This window comes from Equus przewalskii, chromosome 3, assembly GCF_037783145.1.
Source record: "Equus przewalskii isolate Varuska chromosome 3, EquPr2, whole genome shotgun sequence".
Lineage (NCBI taxonomy): Eukaryota > Metazoa > Chordata > Mammalia > Perissodactyla > Equidae > Equus > Equus przewalskii.
The window spans coordinates 54465556-54483708 of NC_091833.1; the positions used below are offsets into that span (position 1 = coordinate 54465556).

Below are 18153 nucleotides of genomic sequence, written 5' to 3' on the forward strand. Positions count from 1 at the left end.
TTTCCATAAAATAATGTATTTGGCATTTTAATTTAATTGTTAATAAAAATGTCAGTCTTTTATGGTTTTTAATTTCCATTGTTAGCTGACTTCTTCCTCTAAAACTTGTGGTTTTAGAAATGCTGGGTCAATGAAAATTCTAATGACACTCTAGAAATGCTTCGGTTAAATTGCATGCTGTTCAAATAAGATAAAGTACCACCTTGAGGAAAACTGAAATGGCAAGGATAGCAGAGACTGGGAGAAACTTAATCCCAGCCCCTCTCAGGCCCCTTCTGGAATGCACCATATCCCCATCACCAAGCATTTACTGAAGGCTTCTGTGCAAGCACTGTGCGAGGCTCTGGCCTCTGTCCTTGAGGAGCTCTCCGCATTGCTGGAAGACAGGACACAGAGACAATCTCACAAGGCAGCATCTGCTACAGTGGCAAATACATGGCCCTGCAGAGGAGGGAGAAAGAGGACTGAAATTCCTGCTCAAACAAAAGTCCTTTGAGAGCAGAAGCAGGTCTTACCTCTGTATTCCCACAGCCTAGCACAATAAATATTTTTTAAGTCAATGAGCACATGGAACCAACCTGTAGTTGGAGAGGAAAAAGTATGACATTCCAAGCGAGAGGAATGGTGGTGGCGTGAAAGGGCATGACCTGAATGGGCATGTTCAGCTATAAACGGTGTAAAGGAATAGAGAGATAGAAAGTTGGAAAACCCACATTCGTTGAAGTTCAGGAGTTGAAATTTTATCTCTTAGCCAAGAGGAAACCACAAGGGATTTTGATGGTGCAAAGAAAATCTGTTTATGTAGCTGTCTTCCTTCCTAGGTTGCATGAGGGTGGCAGGTAGGTCTGGAGGATTTTGGATCCCTAGCAGAGCGTGGCACATGATAGGTATTCAAATAAATGTGAGACAAAGGAAGGATTGATTATAGAAAGATTATGGAAGGTTCTGGAAGAATAAGAGGTCAGAAATTAAAGACAGAGGAGCTTTCTATACATCTCTTGATATACTCAGACCCAAGTAAGTGATTCTCCGAAGGCTCCTCCCTTTGTTTCAAGTTGAATCAACAAAAATCCTCTCACATACCACCACGGGTATGTCTCCCTTTGGGAAACATTACTCTAAGCAATAGGGAAAGTTGGGGGAATGTTAATCAAACCATCAACAACTACTTATTGAGGCAGTCCTGCCATCCCAGTGCTTCCACAAGTTCTTTGAGATTAGCAGTGTTCTGGGTCTCATTCTTAACGTATTTCTGGCTAGGGCCATAAGGAACAGAGGTGGAGATAATCACAGTGGGGAAAAAATCGAAAGCACGCAGCTTCCAATAAATGTTAGTTCCCCCTTTTCCTTACTGATCCTTCACGAGAACTTTCTACTCCACCAGTCTGATACTTCCTGCATCGTAATCAATGTTTCTATGGGGCTTGATAATTTTCAAAGGCTTTTGCATTCCATCTCATTTGATCTTCATCACCACTTTACAAGCATGGCAGATCCTACTACCCCATCCTTGCAGATGAGAAGCCTAAATTCATAGACTCAATGAAGACAGGGAACGTGCCTCAACTGCAGTTACTGGTGTCAATAATAAATAGCACAGGTAGAAGGCAGTGTCTGGCTTTTTGTCCCTGTGGGTGGTCACCTAGCGGTTTCACACTGAGGGCAGAGTGGGTATCACATACGTATTCTCAGAGCTGAGAACATTAGAAGTGACAATACTTATCAAATGGATGTTTAACCAAAGTTGAGAGATACTATCAGACAACGCAAGCTCTCTTCCTAGAAAGACCATAAAATTAACATAGCAGTTTTCATGAGAAAAAATGTCAACTTTAACATTTCCCAATTATTTTCTTCTAAAATATATTGTTGAAATAGAACATAAAAGAGTAAATTACCAGCATCGTTAAACAATCAAGAATACATTATTTCTAAAAGTGTTCTAACATAAAATATATTCCAAAGAAATTTATTAAACAAACACCAGGAAAAACATACAACCAGGATTCTCTTTTTAAAGGGAATCAAAATCTTTATCATTTTGATTTTCAATTAAATGGGTATCTGCTACTTCAAATAAGGATTACTTAGAGGATCAAGGATTTGTCTGCGTAATTCCTATTTTCTAACAGAAAGTTTATTTTGAGATCTTTTCTTTTCCCTCAGTCTAATTCAAAACTTTGCCAAGTTATTTCACTGTCTAAGGTAAAACTCCAGCCCTAAAAAGTCTTTACCAACCCCCACACCAACATAATCCTTAAACACCAACACAATCTTTAAAAAAAAAAAACCTGTCAAATCTTAAAAAAAAAATTATAGATCGTATCCAACACCATAAATGCTAAATTTCAAAACAAAAGCAGAGCCATTATAAAGTCTAACTCCACTGTAGCCTAGAACCTGTAAAAGCATGCTAGTCAGAAATGTTTGTGTTAACTAAGTGTGGTAGGGAGAAAAATGCTCCCCACCCTCCTATGTCCACGTCCTAAATCCCAAAATCTGTGAATGTTACTTTACATGTAAAGTAAATGATGTGATTAAAATAGGAATCTCAAGATGGGGAGATTATCTTTGGATTATCTGGTTGGGTCTGATACAATTACAAGGGTTCTTATGAGTGAAAGAGGGAAGTGAGAAGGTCAGAGTCCAAGTCAGAGAGGGAGAAATCAATCTGAAGATGCTACACTACTGGCTTTGACGACAGAGGAAGGGCCCACAAGCCAGAGAATGTGGACAGCCTCCAGAAGCTGCAACAGGCAGAGAAAGAATTTTCTCCTGGAATCTCCAGAAGGGACACAGCGCTGCCAACACCTTGATTTTAACTCAGTGAGACCCATTTCAGAGTTCTGACCCACCAGAACTGTAAGATAATAAATCTGTATTGTCTTAAACCACTAAGTTTGTGGTAATTTGTTACAGCAACCATAGGAAACTAACACAACAGGTTTAGCAAGGCACTATTTACCTGCCTATCTGCCAGGATACCCAAAGGCTTACTATGCAGGTCCCTATTGTACATACACACACAATTACATAAACATTTAACTGTACTATCTAGGTAGTCCGTCAGGTACATATAACTACTTTCTTTTTCTAATATTCTATTTGTCCTTTAAGAAAGACATTTTTGTTTTACAGTTCAGTTCTGGAAGACGATTTGCAAAAGCTGAGGAAGTGGCCATGTGCTTAATGCTTTGGTGTCTACCAGGCTTATTTCGTTATCTTGCTCTCTCCTGTATACAGGCTTACTCATCCACAATCAATTTACTTGACCTCTGAGAGGTTTCAGTTCTTGTTAATGACGACAGACCTCCTTTAATTCATCTGTACCCTCTTGCTTGGTCTGCTTTATCACCCCAAATGAGCCACTAGAAAAGAGCAGCGCTAACAGGCCTATGAACAGGTAGAACTTTCAAATGCGTATAGAGCCTAAATACTCAAAGTGTGGCCTGTGCACCAGCAGCCTCAGCACCATCTGGGAACCTGTTAGAAAACCAGCTTCGAGTCCCATTCCAGGTCTTCTGAATCAGAAACTACATTTTAGCAAGATCCCTCAATGATCTGTATACACATTAAAGTTTGAGAAGCACAGCTATAAAGAGCCATTGGCAAGGGTACCCGCATGCCCCACTTAATGGATTTTAGGGACAAATATCCTAATCAGGTTCATACTTTTGGTTAATGGAAGCTTCTTAATTATTACAAAGATTTTATTTTCAAACATGAAAAGTTTTCCTAAGGCGTAAATGAAAAACATGCCCCCCGCCCACTACTCCCACAAAATTTGTTGGGATGATGGATGAAATATTGATGTAAGTATATTCATTTATTTAATAGTTTTTTCAAGGGCTAAGCATTCATTAAACATTCACAGTAGCCTTATGAAGTAGATATCCCCACAGTACAGCTGAGGAAGTATGTACCTAGACTCAGAGACATTAACTAGCTTGCCGTAAATCATAGACGGAGGCAGCCAGAATGCTAATCCAGACCTGCGCGGTCTCCAAGCCTATCCTTGTAAATACTACTCTATGCAATCAATCCTCATTATTTGCAGATTACATATCTGCAAATTCTCCTACTCGCTAAAATTTACTTGTAACCCCAAAATCAATACTCGCTGTGCTTTCCCGATCATGAGAACAGGTACATGTAGCAAAAATTTTGAAACACCGTATGTACACATTCCCAGTGCAACATGACGCTTTTCCTTCTCATTTCACCTCTCGTATTTTAAACAAGTGTCCTTTCCAGAGTCTATTTAGTGCCACATTTTTCACATTTTGTGCTTTTTTTATTGGTGGTTTTGCAGTTTAAAATGGCTCCCAAGCAAAGCACTGAAGTGCTGTCTAGTGTTCCTAAGCAAAAGAAAGCTATAACGTGCCTTATGGACAAAATACAGGTGTTAGACAAACTTCGTTAAAGCCTGAATTACAGTGCCATTGACCATGAGTTCAATGTTAATAACTCAACAATATATATTAAATAAAGCAAACAGAAACACATATAAATCAAGGTTATGTATTGATCAGTTTATGAAAATTTTGTGCCCAGAGGCTCACAGGAACCTAAGCAAGTGTTTTCTATAGGGGCAACGATTCAGTATTTGCTAGTACAGGGTTCGCAGTGACTTTATAAAACATAACTACTGCAACTGTTGTTTCACGTACAGACTCGACAAGTAACAAGAGGAAAGCCACCAAATTAAAGAGCATTTTCAGGAAGAAGAGATCATTTTCCCCAAACTCAGAAACAATAGCTGAAGGTTCCTGACAGAATAACTACAGGGACTGGCGATGGTGTTATTTCATAGGCTTACACACTAAAAACATCAGAATGATACAGCGCCCAAGGTCAGAAAACAAATATTACCTCACCCTGGACAAAAATCAAGTGGTGGCTCTATGGGTGCATACAGCCCAGGGGCAGACAAGATTCCATAGGGTAGGGGGAAAGAATAAAACAATATTCATGTGTACATACTAGTTTAATCTCATCTTTAAGTTGCAATTTATAATTTACTAATAGTACAATAGTTTGTATACACAATTTATAAATTTTATTGGTAGTGCCTGCTCCAATTCTGCTGATGGTGTACACAACCAAAAAATGTTAGGCGATCACCACTGTAGACGATCAGAGCCAGTACCTGAAAAACTCCAGAGGCATGTGTCCCGCACTGAGGGGCAGGGCTGATGGCTTGGAGGACTCAGATTGACCGGGGACATCTAAGGAAACTGGACTCTACCGCTGCTCTGGCCCCAACAAGTTGTGATGATGCTCACACAGGACATCCCTCCAGGCATCAAGTGACTCATATGAGAAATTAATTAGCCAGCTGCAGCATTCACTAGATGATCCTAGCTAGCAGCCCTTCCTGCTCTAGAAAGTTGACAACTCTATGACTCAGAGAAAATAAGAAATAATAGCTGGTAAGTGAAACCACTGTTTTGTTGTTGTCTGGAGCCTAAGGGCTGAGGCATGATAGAGCAGTAGGCTGTCCAGAGAACATCATTTTCCAGACTAGGAAGACTCTACGGAATCCTATAAGATATCCTGGACCCTTACTGTTATCTTATATAGTTAAGCTGCATCATAGACACATTCAACTATAAGTGCTCAGACAGAAAAAAAAAGGAAGGGGAAAAATAACCAGAACCAGTGCTGGCAACCTGTCTGCCATTCCACTCAATGAAGACGTTCTGTTCCCTGGGACAGTCTCAGTTTCCCAGTGTCTCTTACAGTATGAGCTCAGTGTAAGGCTCATGTTTGACACACATTTTCCCTTATTTTTTTTTTTGAGGAAGATTAGCCCTGAGCTAATATCCATGCCCATCTTCCTCTACTTTACATGGGGGATGCCTGCCACAAGCATGGCTTGACAAGCGGCGCGTAGGATCGCGCTTGGGACACGAACCGGTGAACCTCGGGACGCAGAAGTGGAACGTGAGAACTTGGCTGTGCCACAGGGCTGGCCCTTGACACACATACTTTTCTTTTACATCACCTAATCCCAAACCAACTACTTCCTCTGGTGCTCAAGGGAAAAAGCAGGGATACGTTTCAACCCTAAAGGAAAAAATGACCGCATACACTTACTGAAAGATGGAAATTAGCCTTCAAAGAGGACTGACTTCCTCAGGGTATTTCAAGGGTAATTTCTTTTTTTTTTTCTTTTTTAAAGTTTTTGTTCTTAACCACTATGCTAAACTACTTCTTTTTTTTTTTTTTTAAAGATTGGCACCTGGGCTAACAACTGTTGCCAATCTTTTTTTTTCCTGCTTTATCTCCCCAAACCCCTGCTGTACACAGTTGTATATCTTAGTTGCACGTCCCTCTAGTTGTGGGATGTGGGACGCCGCCTCATCATGGCCTGACGAGCGGTGCCATGTCCGCGCCCAGGATCCAAACCCTGGGCTGCCACAGCGGAGTGCGCGACCTTAACCACTCGGCCATGGAGCCGGCCCCTCAAATTTCTGACGATACTCAATTTTCACAGTATACAGTGACTGCAGAACCAAATCCCCAAAAAAGTAAGACTCAATTTACTTATTAGTTATCCTGGTTCCAAAAGATCACTCCTAAACCTATCACCAAGATGAAGTGTAAACTGAAATTTGTTACCATATACTTTCATGGTACTTCGTATGGCTTAAAGTGCTTTCCTATCAACTGTGTCATTTTAACACACACAGCAGCCAAACAAAGATGACGAACAAGCACTGTGCTTCCCATTTCAGAGGTCGAGTGCAATAATGGAAAAAGTAAGAGTTTCTGAGTCAGACAATCTGGGTTCAAATCTCAGGCATACTGTTCAGTTTTTCAGAGCCTTAGTTTCCTATCAGTCAAATGTAGACAGTGCACACATCGCGCAAAGTTTCTCAGGATGAGCCAGTAGACAAGTCACATGTGTACGGTCCCAATGATTGTTTCCTTCCATCATTCCACAGGAAGTAGGGCTACATGTTCCAACACCTAATGCAACGAAAAAGCCCAAAGTAGAATAAACATCTCACACTTCCCAGCTCCATGCTCAGAGGTTCCAGAAGGATGTAATTTAGCATCACTTTAAAAGGTGTTCAAAAGATTAGTCCTTCAGATACTCTGCCTAAAGTTTTTTTGTTCAAGCAAATTTGTGAAATACCTTTCTCTTGAAGACTCACAAAGCACGTGTGTGTGTGTGTATCATATAAAGGCTCTGAGAAGTTGTGCAATAAAGAAACCCAGTTGAACACGTATAGCCTAACACTTCCCAAAAGTGCATTTAATAATTAAATCTTTTTTGCATAGATGCTATAAACATGCACAGACCTAATGTTCTTCTGAACATACTTTCAGAAACATCGGTTTTGACATATTAATGTGTAACAAATTAATAAGAATATTAGATTATCAGTAATATTATTAGCAATAGATTAAAAATCAATATTAATAAAATAATAATAAATTATAGGACAAGGCACAAGAAACTATCATTTTAAACAAGATCCTGAAATCATTGTTTTGCAGCCTGCCTTTAATTTGCCTATAGATCAATGTCAACCTCAAAAAAATCTATTTAGGCCACTAAGGCATTTTTACTCTCAGAAAGATCTCAGAATAAGTCCGCCATAAACAAAGGTTCTAAGAAGTGGCTCATACTATGATCTGGCAGAAGACATAGTAGGGGGGAAAGAAGGGAGAGGCACCTCATGTGTTGTAACAAACCTGATTCACATGAGGTATCTTATTCCCTAAATCAACTTTCCAAGAATGGGAGATACCATATACCACAACACTGCCTTCCTGTCATTAGCCCTGGTCTCCTGATGAACATGGAAAGCGAGAGAAAGCCAGAATGGAGATAGTGAGCTGTAAACTATAAACCACAAAGATGAGGAATCCTTTTTTCTCTGAGAACTCCAAGAAAGCAGTTATTCTGTCAAAATCAACAAGCAAAAGAAAGTCAATTCAATTATGAGCATTTGCGTGATCCTGAATATTTCTGCAGAGGCATCTGGTGTGATCAAAAATTTGAAAAAACTGCCAAACTGGATTTCTTAAGAACCTGTGCTAAGTGGTCAAGGTATTGTGATTCTTCTAAAAAAATTTTCAAGTCGTTGTTATATTGGAGTCCTAAAAGTGTACAATGATTTTATATTATAACCCATATCAAGAAAATCATTCTTCACAAGCAATTTTTTATTTTTTTGCTGAGAAAGATTCACCCTAAGCTAACATCTGCTGCCAGTCTTGCTTTTCCTTTTTTTTTTTTTTTTTTAACGTGAGCTGCTGCCACAGCATGGCTACTGACAGACACAGACAAGTGGTGTGGGTCCACGCTGGAACCGAACCACGCCAGGGAAGTGCAATGCACAGAACGTAACCACTACACCACCACACCACCGGGGCTGGTCCCACAGATAATTTTTAAAAATAAAACTAAATTTACACAATTTAAAAGCTCAATTTGCTGGAAGATGGGTTTTTCTTTCTTTGTAAACGATATCTCGACTATTCTTGTATGCAGGCCCTTCTGGTCAATGCTTTCATCTTAAACTTCTGGAAGTCATATAAAAAGACCAGGCCCAAAACATTCTTTAAAAATGATACTAATATTTGCTATTTCCTTATTTTGACTGACGAATAGAACATGTGTAAAAAAAGAACCTGATATAACGCAAAGTCGTAAGCTTGTGAATTAGGTGTAGACAAATGTTGGTTAACAGTGACACCCCAGAAGGAGGGCTTTGGGTAAGAGCTTCAAGCTCCCATGGTTTTTTGAGAAAAACGAAGGAAATCTAGACGTTTCTTCCACAGCCTGACCAATCAGCGCCGTGTGCCACAGAGCCTAGTCCAGCAACACACAGGGTGCAGTTCGGCCACGAACGGCAGGAGCGGGAAGGGGCGAAGAGCAGCCGTCAGCGCCCAAGACACCACGGCGCCCTCAAAGTCATCTTGACACTTCAGTCTTTCCATTTGGCGGGACTGGAGCCCCCCAGGACCCCGGAATCGCGGCCGCCGCCTCTCCAGGCCCCACGCGGCACAAAGCGGGCACTCACCAGCCCGGCGGGGGCGCCCACCTCGCCTGGCCCCGCGCGGGCGGACCCACCATCCTCCGCCCCTTCTCGCCACCACCTCCGTCCCTTCCCACTCATCCGTATCTAACCAAGGGCGGGGCAAAGATGGTGCAGCGAGAAGCACCCCCGCAGCCCGCCGCAGCCCTTCGACTTCCTCCCGTACCACTGCGGCAGCAAAGCCACACCGCCCCTCCAACGCCTTGTGTCTCTAGTGCAAGGTCGGCAATATTTAAAAATTTTTTTAATTGTTTTTAAGCACAAGTAAGTTCCCCGCTCCCTTCCGCCCCTCACCTTCACGAAAGCAATCGGGGTTGTGGTACCTTCGATATCTAACAGGATCACAGTGACTTCGGCGGGCACCGAAAGCACGACCATTTCCCCACCGGATGCGACCACCCGAATCGGCCTACTGGTAGGGAGCGCGGAGGGCGGCGCCGGCTGCGCCCCAGCACCGTCCGGGGCCTCCGACAGCCCCGCGGCAATCTCGGAGCGGGAAACCGCGCGTGGCCCGAAGCGCGAAGGGAGACCACCTCCGCGCCCCTGGGAGCCGAGAGGGCGGCGGCGGCGGCGGCACCGGGGCCCGGAACTGGCGAGCCGCCGGGGCAGGAGGCCGAGACCACGTGGGCAGGGAAGGGGGCGGCCCGCGCAGGGATCCGAGGGGGAGGGCGACGGCAGCGGCGCCGACGCCCATTGGCCGCCAGAGGGCCTCGAACCCGATCCGTCAAAATGGGCCTCGCGTGGGCGGGAACAAAGGAGCGAACGCGGGAGCCGGGCGCTCGGGCGCGCGCTCTCCGCGGACTGGTTGAGCGAGCGGGAGAGGCCCGGGGCACGTGCAGACGGGAGCCCCGCGAGTGGCGCGCCGGGGATGTGAGTGCCCCTTGCCCTCTACGGCACCTACCCCCTCCCCGCCCACTGCCTCCGCCTTTGCATATTTACAGTAATCTGACCGGGCCCGCGCCCCCCTCCCGCCCTCTGCCAGCAAAAGAGGTCGCGCCGGGTCCCGGTTCCGGCTCATCGGCAACGCAGGCCCGCCGCGCCCCCTCGGCCTGCGCGCCAGCGGTCGTAGCGGAAGAGGCGCTCGGGCCACGCCGCTGCCCGGAGGGGCCGCCGCGCGCCCGCTTCCTGTTGGGCTGGTTTCAGCCAGCTCGAGGACAAAACACGCGTGCGCGCGGCGGGCGGACGGGCTGACGGGCGCGCTCGCTGCCTCGCCGCCGGCGCCGGGCGCAGTCCGCCTTTTTCCGGAGCGGCCCGGCCGCGGCGCTAATCGGTAGCAGCCCCCGCCGCAGCAGCTCGGCACTCGGGGACCGAGGGCGGAAAAAGGCGGGGTTGACGGCTCTTGGCTAGGAGTGGGCTGGACCGGACGCCAGAGACAAAGGCGCTCAAGGCAAGAGGGACTGTGGCCCTGTGACGGCGCTGCTCGGGATTTTTGACTCCAGGACTTTTCGCCCTTTCGTTTTTCTCTTCTGACGCTTCTCTCCTCCCAAGCCCGCGGCCCCTCACCCGCGACGTCGCTCCTCACCGGGAGGGCCGCGATGGAGGTCCCGCCCCGGCTTTCCCATGTGCCGCCGCCATTGTTCCCCTCCGCGCCCGCTACTTTAGCCTCCCGCAGCCTCTCCCATTGGCGGCCGCGGGCGCCGCGGCAGCTCGCCCCGCTCCTCCCTTCGCTCGCTCCCAGCGCTGCCCGGCAGGGGGCGCGCCGAGCCCAGCGCCACGTCACCGCCCAGCAGCCCTCCCGATTGGCGGGCGGGGCGGCTATAAAGGGAGGGCGCAGGCGGCGCCCGGATCTCTTCCGCCGCCATTTTAAATCCGGCTCCGTACAACGCTCCGCCGCCGCTGCCGCCGCGACTCGGACTGCGCGCCAGCACACCCCGACCGACAGCTCCGCCGCCATGGAGGACATGAACGAGTACAGCAACATAGAGGAGTTCGCAGAGGGGTCCAAGATCAACGCGAGCAAGAATCAGCAGGATGACGGGTACCGCACGCTTCTCCCTTCTGCCCAGCGCGCCGCACGCGCCTTTCGTCCCTCGGGAGCCGCGCGCTGCCCCCATTCCTGCCCCGAGTCCGCTCCCCGCGTGCCCCCCGGGCTTCCCTGGCTTGGAGGGAAGAGGAAAGTAGGAGACGGAGGGGGTGACTGAGAGGCCGGCGGAAGGTGGGGGAAGGGCGGAGGGGTTGGAGGAGGAGGGCGGCGGCGTCTGTGTCCCGAGTGCGCAGGCGCCGCGTGGGGCCCGAGGGGGAGGGGCCGGGCTGGCTGCGTCGCAGGCTGCGGCTGCAGCTGCCGCCGCCTCTTCATTGTGTGTGTTGGTGCTCCGCGCAGTTTTTCTTGGGACAGTTTAAGGAAGTTTTGGCTTGGGAACCAGTAGACAACTGGGTCCCAGATCCCCAGAACGTGGTCTGATGAGTTGTTTAGTTGGAACGTTGGCTTGACAGCTGAGGAAGAGGGTGGAACTAAGTTGTGAGGGGTTGGTTTAGGAAGTTGGATTTTGTAACCTAAAATCATCGTTAACGTGTCATGTTGGCCTTGTTTAAACTTGGCATTGTGTAGTGTGGAGAGCAAGCTGTCCACTGTTTTCCATAAGTGACCTTGATGGAATTTGGGGATTTTTGTGGTCTGTGGTTATGTATATCTTTAAGCGTGTATTAAATTATCTGTACGTAGGAGTAAATTTCCCCGTACTTAGTTCATAGGTAAACATCATTAATCCCAGAACTGAAGTAATCGTTTTGGGCTACTGCTAACTTTTTAAAAAACAAAAACACTTTTATTTCTAGTAAAATGTTTATTGGAGGCTTGAGCTGGGATACAAGCAAGAAAGATCTGACTGAGTATTTGTCTCGATTTGGGGAAGTTGTAGACTGCACAATTAAAACAGATCCAGTCACGGGAAGATCAAGAGGATTTGGATTTGTGCTTTTCAAAGATGCTGCTAGTGTTGATAAGGTAGGAACGTGTTTTGCGTTGTGCTGCTTTTGTATACTTTTTGTGTGTTGTTCAGGGGCTTGATTGTACATTGCTGTCAGCTTAAATAAATCTGTCTTCTAGGTTTTGGAACTGAAAGAACACAAACTGGATGGCAAATTGATAGACCCCAAAAGGGCCAAAGCTTTAAAAGGGAAGGAGCCCCCTAAAAAGGTTTTTGTGGGTGGATTGAGCCCAGATACTTCTGAAGAACAAATTAAAGAATATTTTGGAGCCTTTGGAGAGGTGCGCTGATTCTATATTTACATGTGTTTTATATTTGATGTGTTTATATAACATTCATCCCTGGCCCACTTCTTACAGAACAAATTCACATGTCAGATGAGGATGGGATTAAAATACCACTCAGATCCCTTCCAATCACCACGTCTTAATCATTGCTTTCTGTGCTGTAATGCAAACCAATATCTAATTTATTTTGGCCAAAACATGGATGCTTTGGTATGGTCAGTGTTTGGACTTAATAACTATTGGTGTCTGTTCAGTATGAAATGATATTAAATAAAGCAAGTTTTGGTTTCGCTTCTAAATGCTTCACAGGTAAATCACTCTAGTTTGATGGTAATGATAAAGCAGCAGTCTCTATACAGAAGTCATCTGATTAGAATAACATGTTGAAGCTTGAAAAGGACTTGTGACATTCTAAGACCTTTTGGTAGCTTTTTACCATTACTGGGTGATCTTGAGTGTGCATCTTGATTTCAGATTGAAAATATTGAACTTCCCATGGATACAAAAACAAATGAAAGAAGAGGATTTTGTTTTATTACATATACAGACGAAGAGCCAGTAAAGAAATTGTTAGAAAGCAGATATCATCAAATTGGTTCTGGGAAGGTAAAGCCATTTTAATTATATTAAATGAAAAATTTAAGGAGTTTGTGTGCGTTGTGTGTGTGAAATTTTCAGTCTGCTTTGAGAAGAACAAAATGGCTTAACATTAGAATTTCTGTAACCATTCTCTTTGCTTGCTTTCAAAACTTGTTTATAGTGTGAAATCAAAGTTGCACAGCCCAAAGAAGTATATAGGCAGCAACAGCAACAACAAAAAGGAGGACGAGGTGCTGCAGCTGGTGGACGAGGTGGTACTAGGGGTCGTGGCCGAGGTGAGACTTAATGCTTGGGAAATGGCTCAATGGTTTAAGCTGTCAGCTGCCAAATATGAATAAACCCATAAGAAAGTAAATCCAAATTTAAACTTTTCCAACGTGGAAAATGCTTAGCTTAGTGGGTGGGGTTTTGTTTTTAATGAGTTGACTGGTTTCACTTCTTCAGAGGATGGCCACTCTGACAGTGTCATCACTGATGGGGAAATTATACTATTAAATGTATTTTAAATTACATGATACACCATGGAGTGATAGGTTTTCTTGGGCATTAGTCCTTGTTTTAAAGCCAAACAGTCTACCTGTCTTCACCTTTGTCCTGATTTTCCCTTAAATTTAGGAAGCTTGATACTGGCACAATTGGACTTTCTGCCCCCTTTTTTATGACAACTAGAAAAATAGTTTTTTCAAGCAGATAGCATTATGGATGTCTGTCCTGCCTTTTTAAGATTTGCAGGGTGAGAGACGGGAATGCGTCATTTTATGTTAGCATTGGGGTCAGAAGTTGTTTCCTAACGATCATTGTGCATTGTTTCAGGTCAGGGCCAAAACTGGAACCAAGGATTTAATAACTATTATGATCAAGGATATGGAAATTACAATAGTGCCTATGGTGGTGATCAAAACTATAGTGGCTATGGCGGCTATGATTATACTGGGTATAACTATGGGAACTATGGATATGGACAGGGATATGCAGACTACAGTGGTAAGAATATTTAACTTAATTTCATAAACCCAATGGTATTAAAATTCAGTGTTAAAAATACAGTCCCATTCTGAAATTGCTTGTGTGTATGGGTTTTCCATTTATTGAAGTGTTGAGAGTTAACATTTTTGAGGCATCTGATAGTCATAGGATGGTTACACTAATACAGGGGCTTTGATATAAATGTTCTAGAATAAATGATAATGATTAGTTTATAATGGCTATTAAAACATGATTAGTTTAATGTTTGGCATGCACAATTTTACACGTTTAATAGTTTTTAAATATACTTATAATGAAACCATTTCATAGAAACTATCTAAATACAAATTTTTGTCTTTTCAAAATAGGCCAACAGAGCACTTACGGCAAGGCATCTCGAGGGGGTGGCAATCACCAAAACAATTACCAGCCATACTAAAGGAGGACATTGGAGAAAACAGGTGTGTATAAGAGTACGAGAAACCAGTGGAAATGTCTAATTTAATTTAAAGATCAATAGACAAATGAAAAATAAGTAAAAACAAAATATTATGTAGCCTGTTTTTACTAAATTGTTCATTTCTTAATTGCTTTATGAGCCTGTTTTGCCTAAAGTGTCTATAGATCTTTAACTTTAAAGTCTTATCTCACTTTCTTTAGTATTACAGAAAAACTTAAGAGTTTTTCTGTTTGCTTTGTGTACCAGGTGGTCTAGAGGAATAATTAAACTTTTTTAGAACTATTAACAGGTAAAGTACTGAAATGGGTACAACTTAAGGAAAACAAGAATGTTGTCTTCTAACTCTGACATTATACCTTGTTTGTACCCGCCAGCGGGAACTTCATTGCAGGCCGTGTGTCACCCTGACCACGTCTATCTCTGGGGGTCGCACGTTGCGGGCAGAGCGCAAGGCATACACCAGAAAACGCTGTCCTGTGGTATGGTCTCTTCCAACTTCATGTACCAGCGTAAAGATTAAAGTGGAAAACTTCAGACTTTGGCTTCTTTTTTAATCTTTTTGAAGATTAAGTGTCTAAACTTAACTTAAATGGTTTTTTACAGGAGTTAAAGTACATAAATGCCTTTTTACAGCTTAATCATTTTGGTCTTCTGTTTAGTGTTGTATTTCAATTGTGGAGCCTCATTTTAAGTGTTCATTCTTTAAGATTTAATGCTTGCTTTTTCTTTTTATAGCTAATAGTGAAATCTACAAACCAAAACAAGAACTTTAAAATCTGGGATATAAATTAAAGATCATATGCACAAAACATTTCGTTTTCTTGCAGTATAATAAGCTTATTAGAAATGCATGTTTGTGATAGCATTTTACTTGGTTTACTAGAGATGCTTCTAGTAGACCTTAATCTAGCACAGTGCAACCTGTGAATATGGGAAGGTTGCACTCCCAGTTTCTCTTCTAAATAGATTTAAATTAAATACCATTTGGGAATTCCAGGGTGAATTTATTAATTACCCAAGCTGCATTTTGCCAATGAATATGCATGTGATCTTTAATTATTGAAGAAAAGAATAAAGTGAGGACTTAAAACAGTTCATGAAAGTGGACCTTTGAAAGCTTGTCAAGAGTTGCACAAATCTAATAGCTATTTTGTTTTTGTTTTTAGGAGGAGATTGCTAAGTAACCCATCTTGCAGGACGACATTGAAGATTGGTCTTCTGTTGATCTAAGATGATTATTTTGTAAAAGACTTTCTAGTGTACAAGGCACAACTGTGTCCAACTGTATATAGCTGCCAATTAGTTTTCTTTGTTTTTACTTTGTCCTTTGCTATCTGTGTTATGACTCAATGTGGATTTGTGTTTATACAAATTTTATTTGTATGATTTCATGTTAAACCTCAAATAAATGCTTCCTTATGTGATTGTTTTTCTGTGTCAGGTACTAAATAGCTCTGTAAAAGTGTAATTTTAAATAAGCAATAATTAAGGCACAGTTTATTTTGTAGGGACTGTTGGTCCATAGGGAGAAACTGTGGTCCTTTTTGAATAGCCAGCTACAGTGTCACCCCGTTCCCCATTTTTGTTAGATGTATTCTGTGCTCTAAGGCTCCATTTCCCTGTTAACCGTAACTGAGGCTTCCACCATACCTTTGAATAATGTTGTTTCCTTTCTGTGTATCTGGAAACTTTGTCATGGAAGTCCCTGTGAGAGTCATAGCATTGTGATTAGTGGAAGCTTTTTAGTAGACCATAAGTCTTCTGGGTTATGTTTTGGAGAAGAGTGCCTTTTTAATGGCAGAAAGCATTTTGGTAGCTCTTTATGAATGGAACAGAATTTGCTTTCTTGTCTTTGGAAAGCTGTTTGTCATGATTTGCTAAATACTTCTGACTTCATTAGTGGTCTGCTAAAAAGAGCTTTGACTAATCATGATTGTTCTTGGTAATAATGTCCAGATATACCCAGGGAAAAAGCACTGTCAAAGTGTGGTAGGAGCTACAGTTTAAGAATATCAAAAGTAGTTACATTGTAACAAGGGTTTTGGCCGATAGGTATGAGGTTATTAAACTTTGAGCAAAGGTTAAGATATTGGCAGTAGTAGCTGAGTAAATTAGTTGTGTTCTGTTCGTATTATGTCACAGCAAGCACCAAACTGAACAAGATGTTTTCTATTGGGGCGTTCTTAGGAAGCTGTGTTATTGGGTGTTAACTTATGTAGTATGAGTTCTTAGAAAAAGTCATGGTAGTAGATCTCATCATTTTTAATGCAGTTAGTGCATGAGTTAAATAGTTAAGCAAATCTGTATTCAGACATAGGAAGGAATAGTGGGAAAGGCGTACTTTAAGTCTTCATTCATTAATGCAGGTCTAAGCATGACTGAGCCGTGTCATTACAGCAGATCTTCCTGGTGCATTAAAAAGAGTTTCCGCTCTAGATTTTTTGAGGATTTCCTGGATAAATCTGAGCTTTGAGTTTTACATGCCGTGGTAGTTACTTGATTTAAGTTAAAAGTTTTGTTTCTGTAGTTCCATGTTAACTACTAGGATTTGGCGTTCGTGTGCACACATGCGGAGTAGCTGACCTCACCCTCAACCAAGTGTAAATTTTTTATGCTGATGAACCTGCCTTTTTTTGTTTTATTCGGTGCCTACAACTTTCTTTGTTCCAATGATGTTTGTATTTGCTGGGCTATCAAGTTAAAATGCTCTTGGCCTTGTTTTGCTCCTGTTTTGCTATTTGACCTTACACCTAGGCCAAGTACCAGTGTTGGCTATTGCAAGGAATTCTGTTTATTGCAACATGCAACCTTAGGGAACAGAAGGAAGATTTTCATTTTAAGTTGTCAAAGTCAGTAAGTGCAGTGTCTTTAGAGCAGTGAATCCTGTAAGTTCAAATTTATGATTGGGTGACAAGTTGACATTGAGATTGTCCTTTCCCTGATCAAAATGAATAAAGGCTTTTTAAACAAAATCAAACTTCAATCAAGTCTTGATATATATATCGACTTTGAAGAAATATGCTGCATCTAGAGATTATTGTCAGATCTTTTACAAAGATTTGGGGGAGTGAGAATGCGCTTGTTTTTTTCCCCAAGGGGGCTTTAGACTCTAGATTTAACTCAGACTGTTGGCCCCATAAATGCCAACTTGAAATATGCGTTTCCAAGGCTAATTGCTCTAGGCACTTGTGGTCAGATGAAAGGTTGATAAAGTTAAGATAAAGGTGTTATTCTGAAGTACTCATAAGCTAAGTAATTCGACAAGTTAATTAAAGGAGTAGGGGTAGAAATTCTGAAGTACCAGTGACAAGTATTTACTAGTCTGTATATCTTGTTAAATACCCTTCCCGAATGGTTATGACCAAGTTCTGTGTGGTGGTACTCATCCTGACAGAAACTTTCTTAGAGATTTCATTGATTAACAAGTTAATATTCCATAGTTTCATAGCTATGTTTGTAATACTATGAATATTAAGAGTTTGGGATACTAACATGGATAAGCAGAGCTTTTATTCCATTCTCTTTGATGCATCTTAGTTTTCATAATGATGACAGGGACTGAGCCATTAGCTAATCTTCATAAACTTTAATACAAAGACATCTGAAAAAATTGATCATCACTCGTTACCAAGATTTGATAGGATGTCAACCACAAGATACTAAGTTTTAGTGATTAAAAGTGGTTCAAGAATACTGCACGTATGTAGACTGCAATTTTTAGTTCAGAAAATTGTGTGGGGGGATGTGTATACCATTTAAATTGATGTAGTGTTAAAATCAGGAAAAACCTGTAAAAACCTTTCAAATGTTCCAACCTAAAATGCTGTTTACTGTGGTCTCAACTTTTTGAGCAAAAG

The 18153-nt window shown here is 42.7% G+C and overlaps 2 protein-coding genes across 6 annotated transcripts in view; one reads left to right on the forward strand and one right to left on the reverse strand.

The window, feature by feature from the left end:
* ENOPH1 (enolase-phosphatase 1) overlaps window positions 1-9719 on the reverse strand; it is a 32384-nt gene extending 22665 nt beyond the window's left edge. The window contains exon 1 of the mRNA XM_008525791.2: window positions 9351-9719. Coding sequence (XP_008524013.1) covers window positions 9351-9434 — 84 coding nt within the window. The 5' untranslated portion in view covers window positions 9435-9719. The remainder of the gene's footprint in view (window positions 1-9350) is intronic.
* Window positions 9720-10205: 486 nt separating this feature from the next.
* Window positions 10206-17268, forward strand: HNRNPDL (heterogeneous nuclear ribonucleoprotein D like). 5 transcript variants are annotated; one of them, XR_545755.2, is made up of 9 exons: window positions 10206-11034; window positions 11832-12000; window positions 12103-12264; window positions 12745-12876; window positions 13031-13145; window positions 13684-13854; window positions 14205-14297; window positions 14671-14775; window positions 15463-17268. XR_545755.2 is itself a non-coding variant. In XM_070614538.1 (8 exons), exons 1-7 carry the CDS (start codon window positions 10592-10594, stop codon window positions 14273-14275), a joined length of 1263 nt encoding a protein of 420 aa, XP_070470639.1. In that variant the 5' UTR covers window positions 10206-10591; the 3' UTR covers window positions 14276-14297; window positions 14671-17268. The 5 variants fall into 5 exon arrangements, 3 of the variants coding, with proteins under 3 accessions (XP_070470639.1, XP_008524014.2, XP_070470640.1); XR_011538639.1 differs by having other exon boundaries at window positions 14205-14775; XM_070614538.1 differs by having other exon boundaries at window positions 14671-17268.
* The last annotated feature ends 885 nt before the right edge of the window (window positions 17269-18153 follow it).

Coding starts and splice junctions, on each gene's coding strand:
- HNRNPDL (XM_070614538.1), top strand. CDS start 10,592: ATGGAGGTCCCGCCCCGGCTTTCCCATGTGCCGCCGCCATTGTTCCCC. Junction 12,001..12,102: donor ATGCTGCTAGTGTTGATAAG/GTAGGAACGTGT, acceptor TCTGTCTTCTAG/GTTTTGGAACTGAAAGAACA. Junction 13,855..14,204: donor GGGATATGCAGACTACAGTG/GTAAGAATATTT, acceptor TTTTCAAAATAG/GCCAACAGAGCACTTACGGC.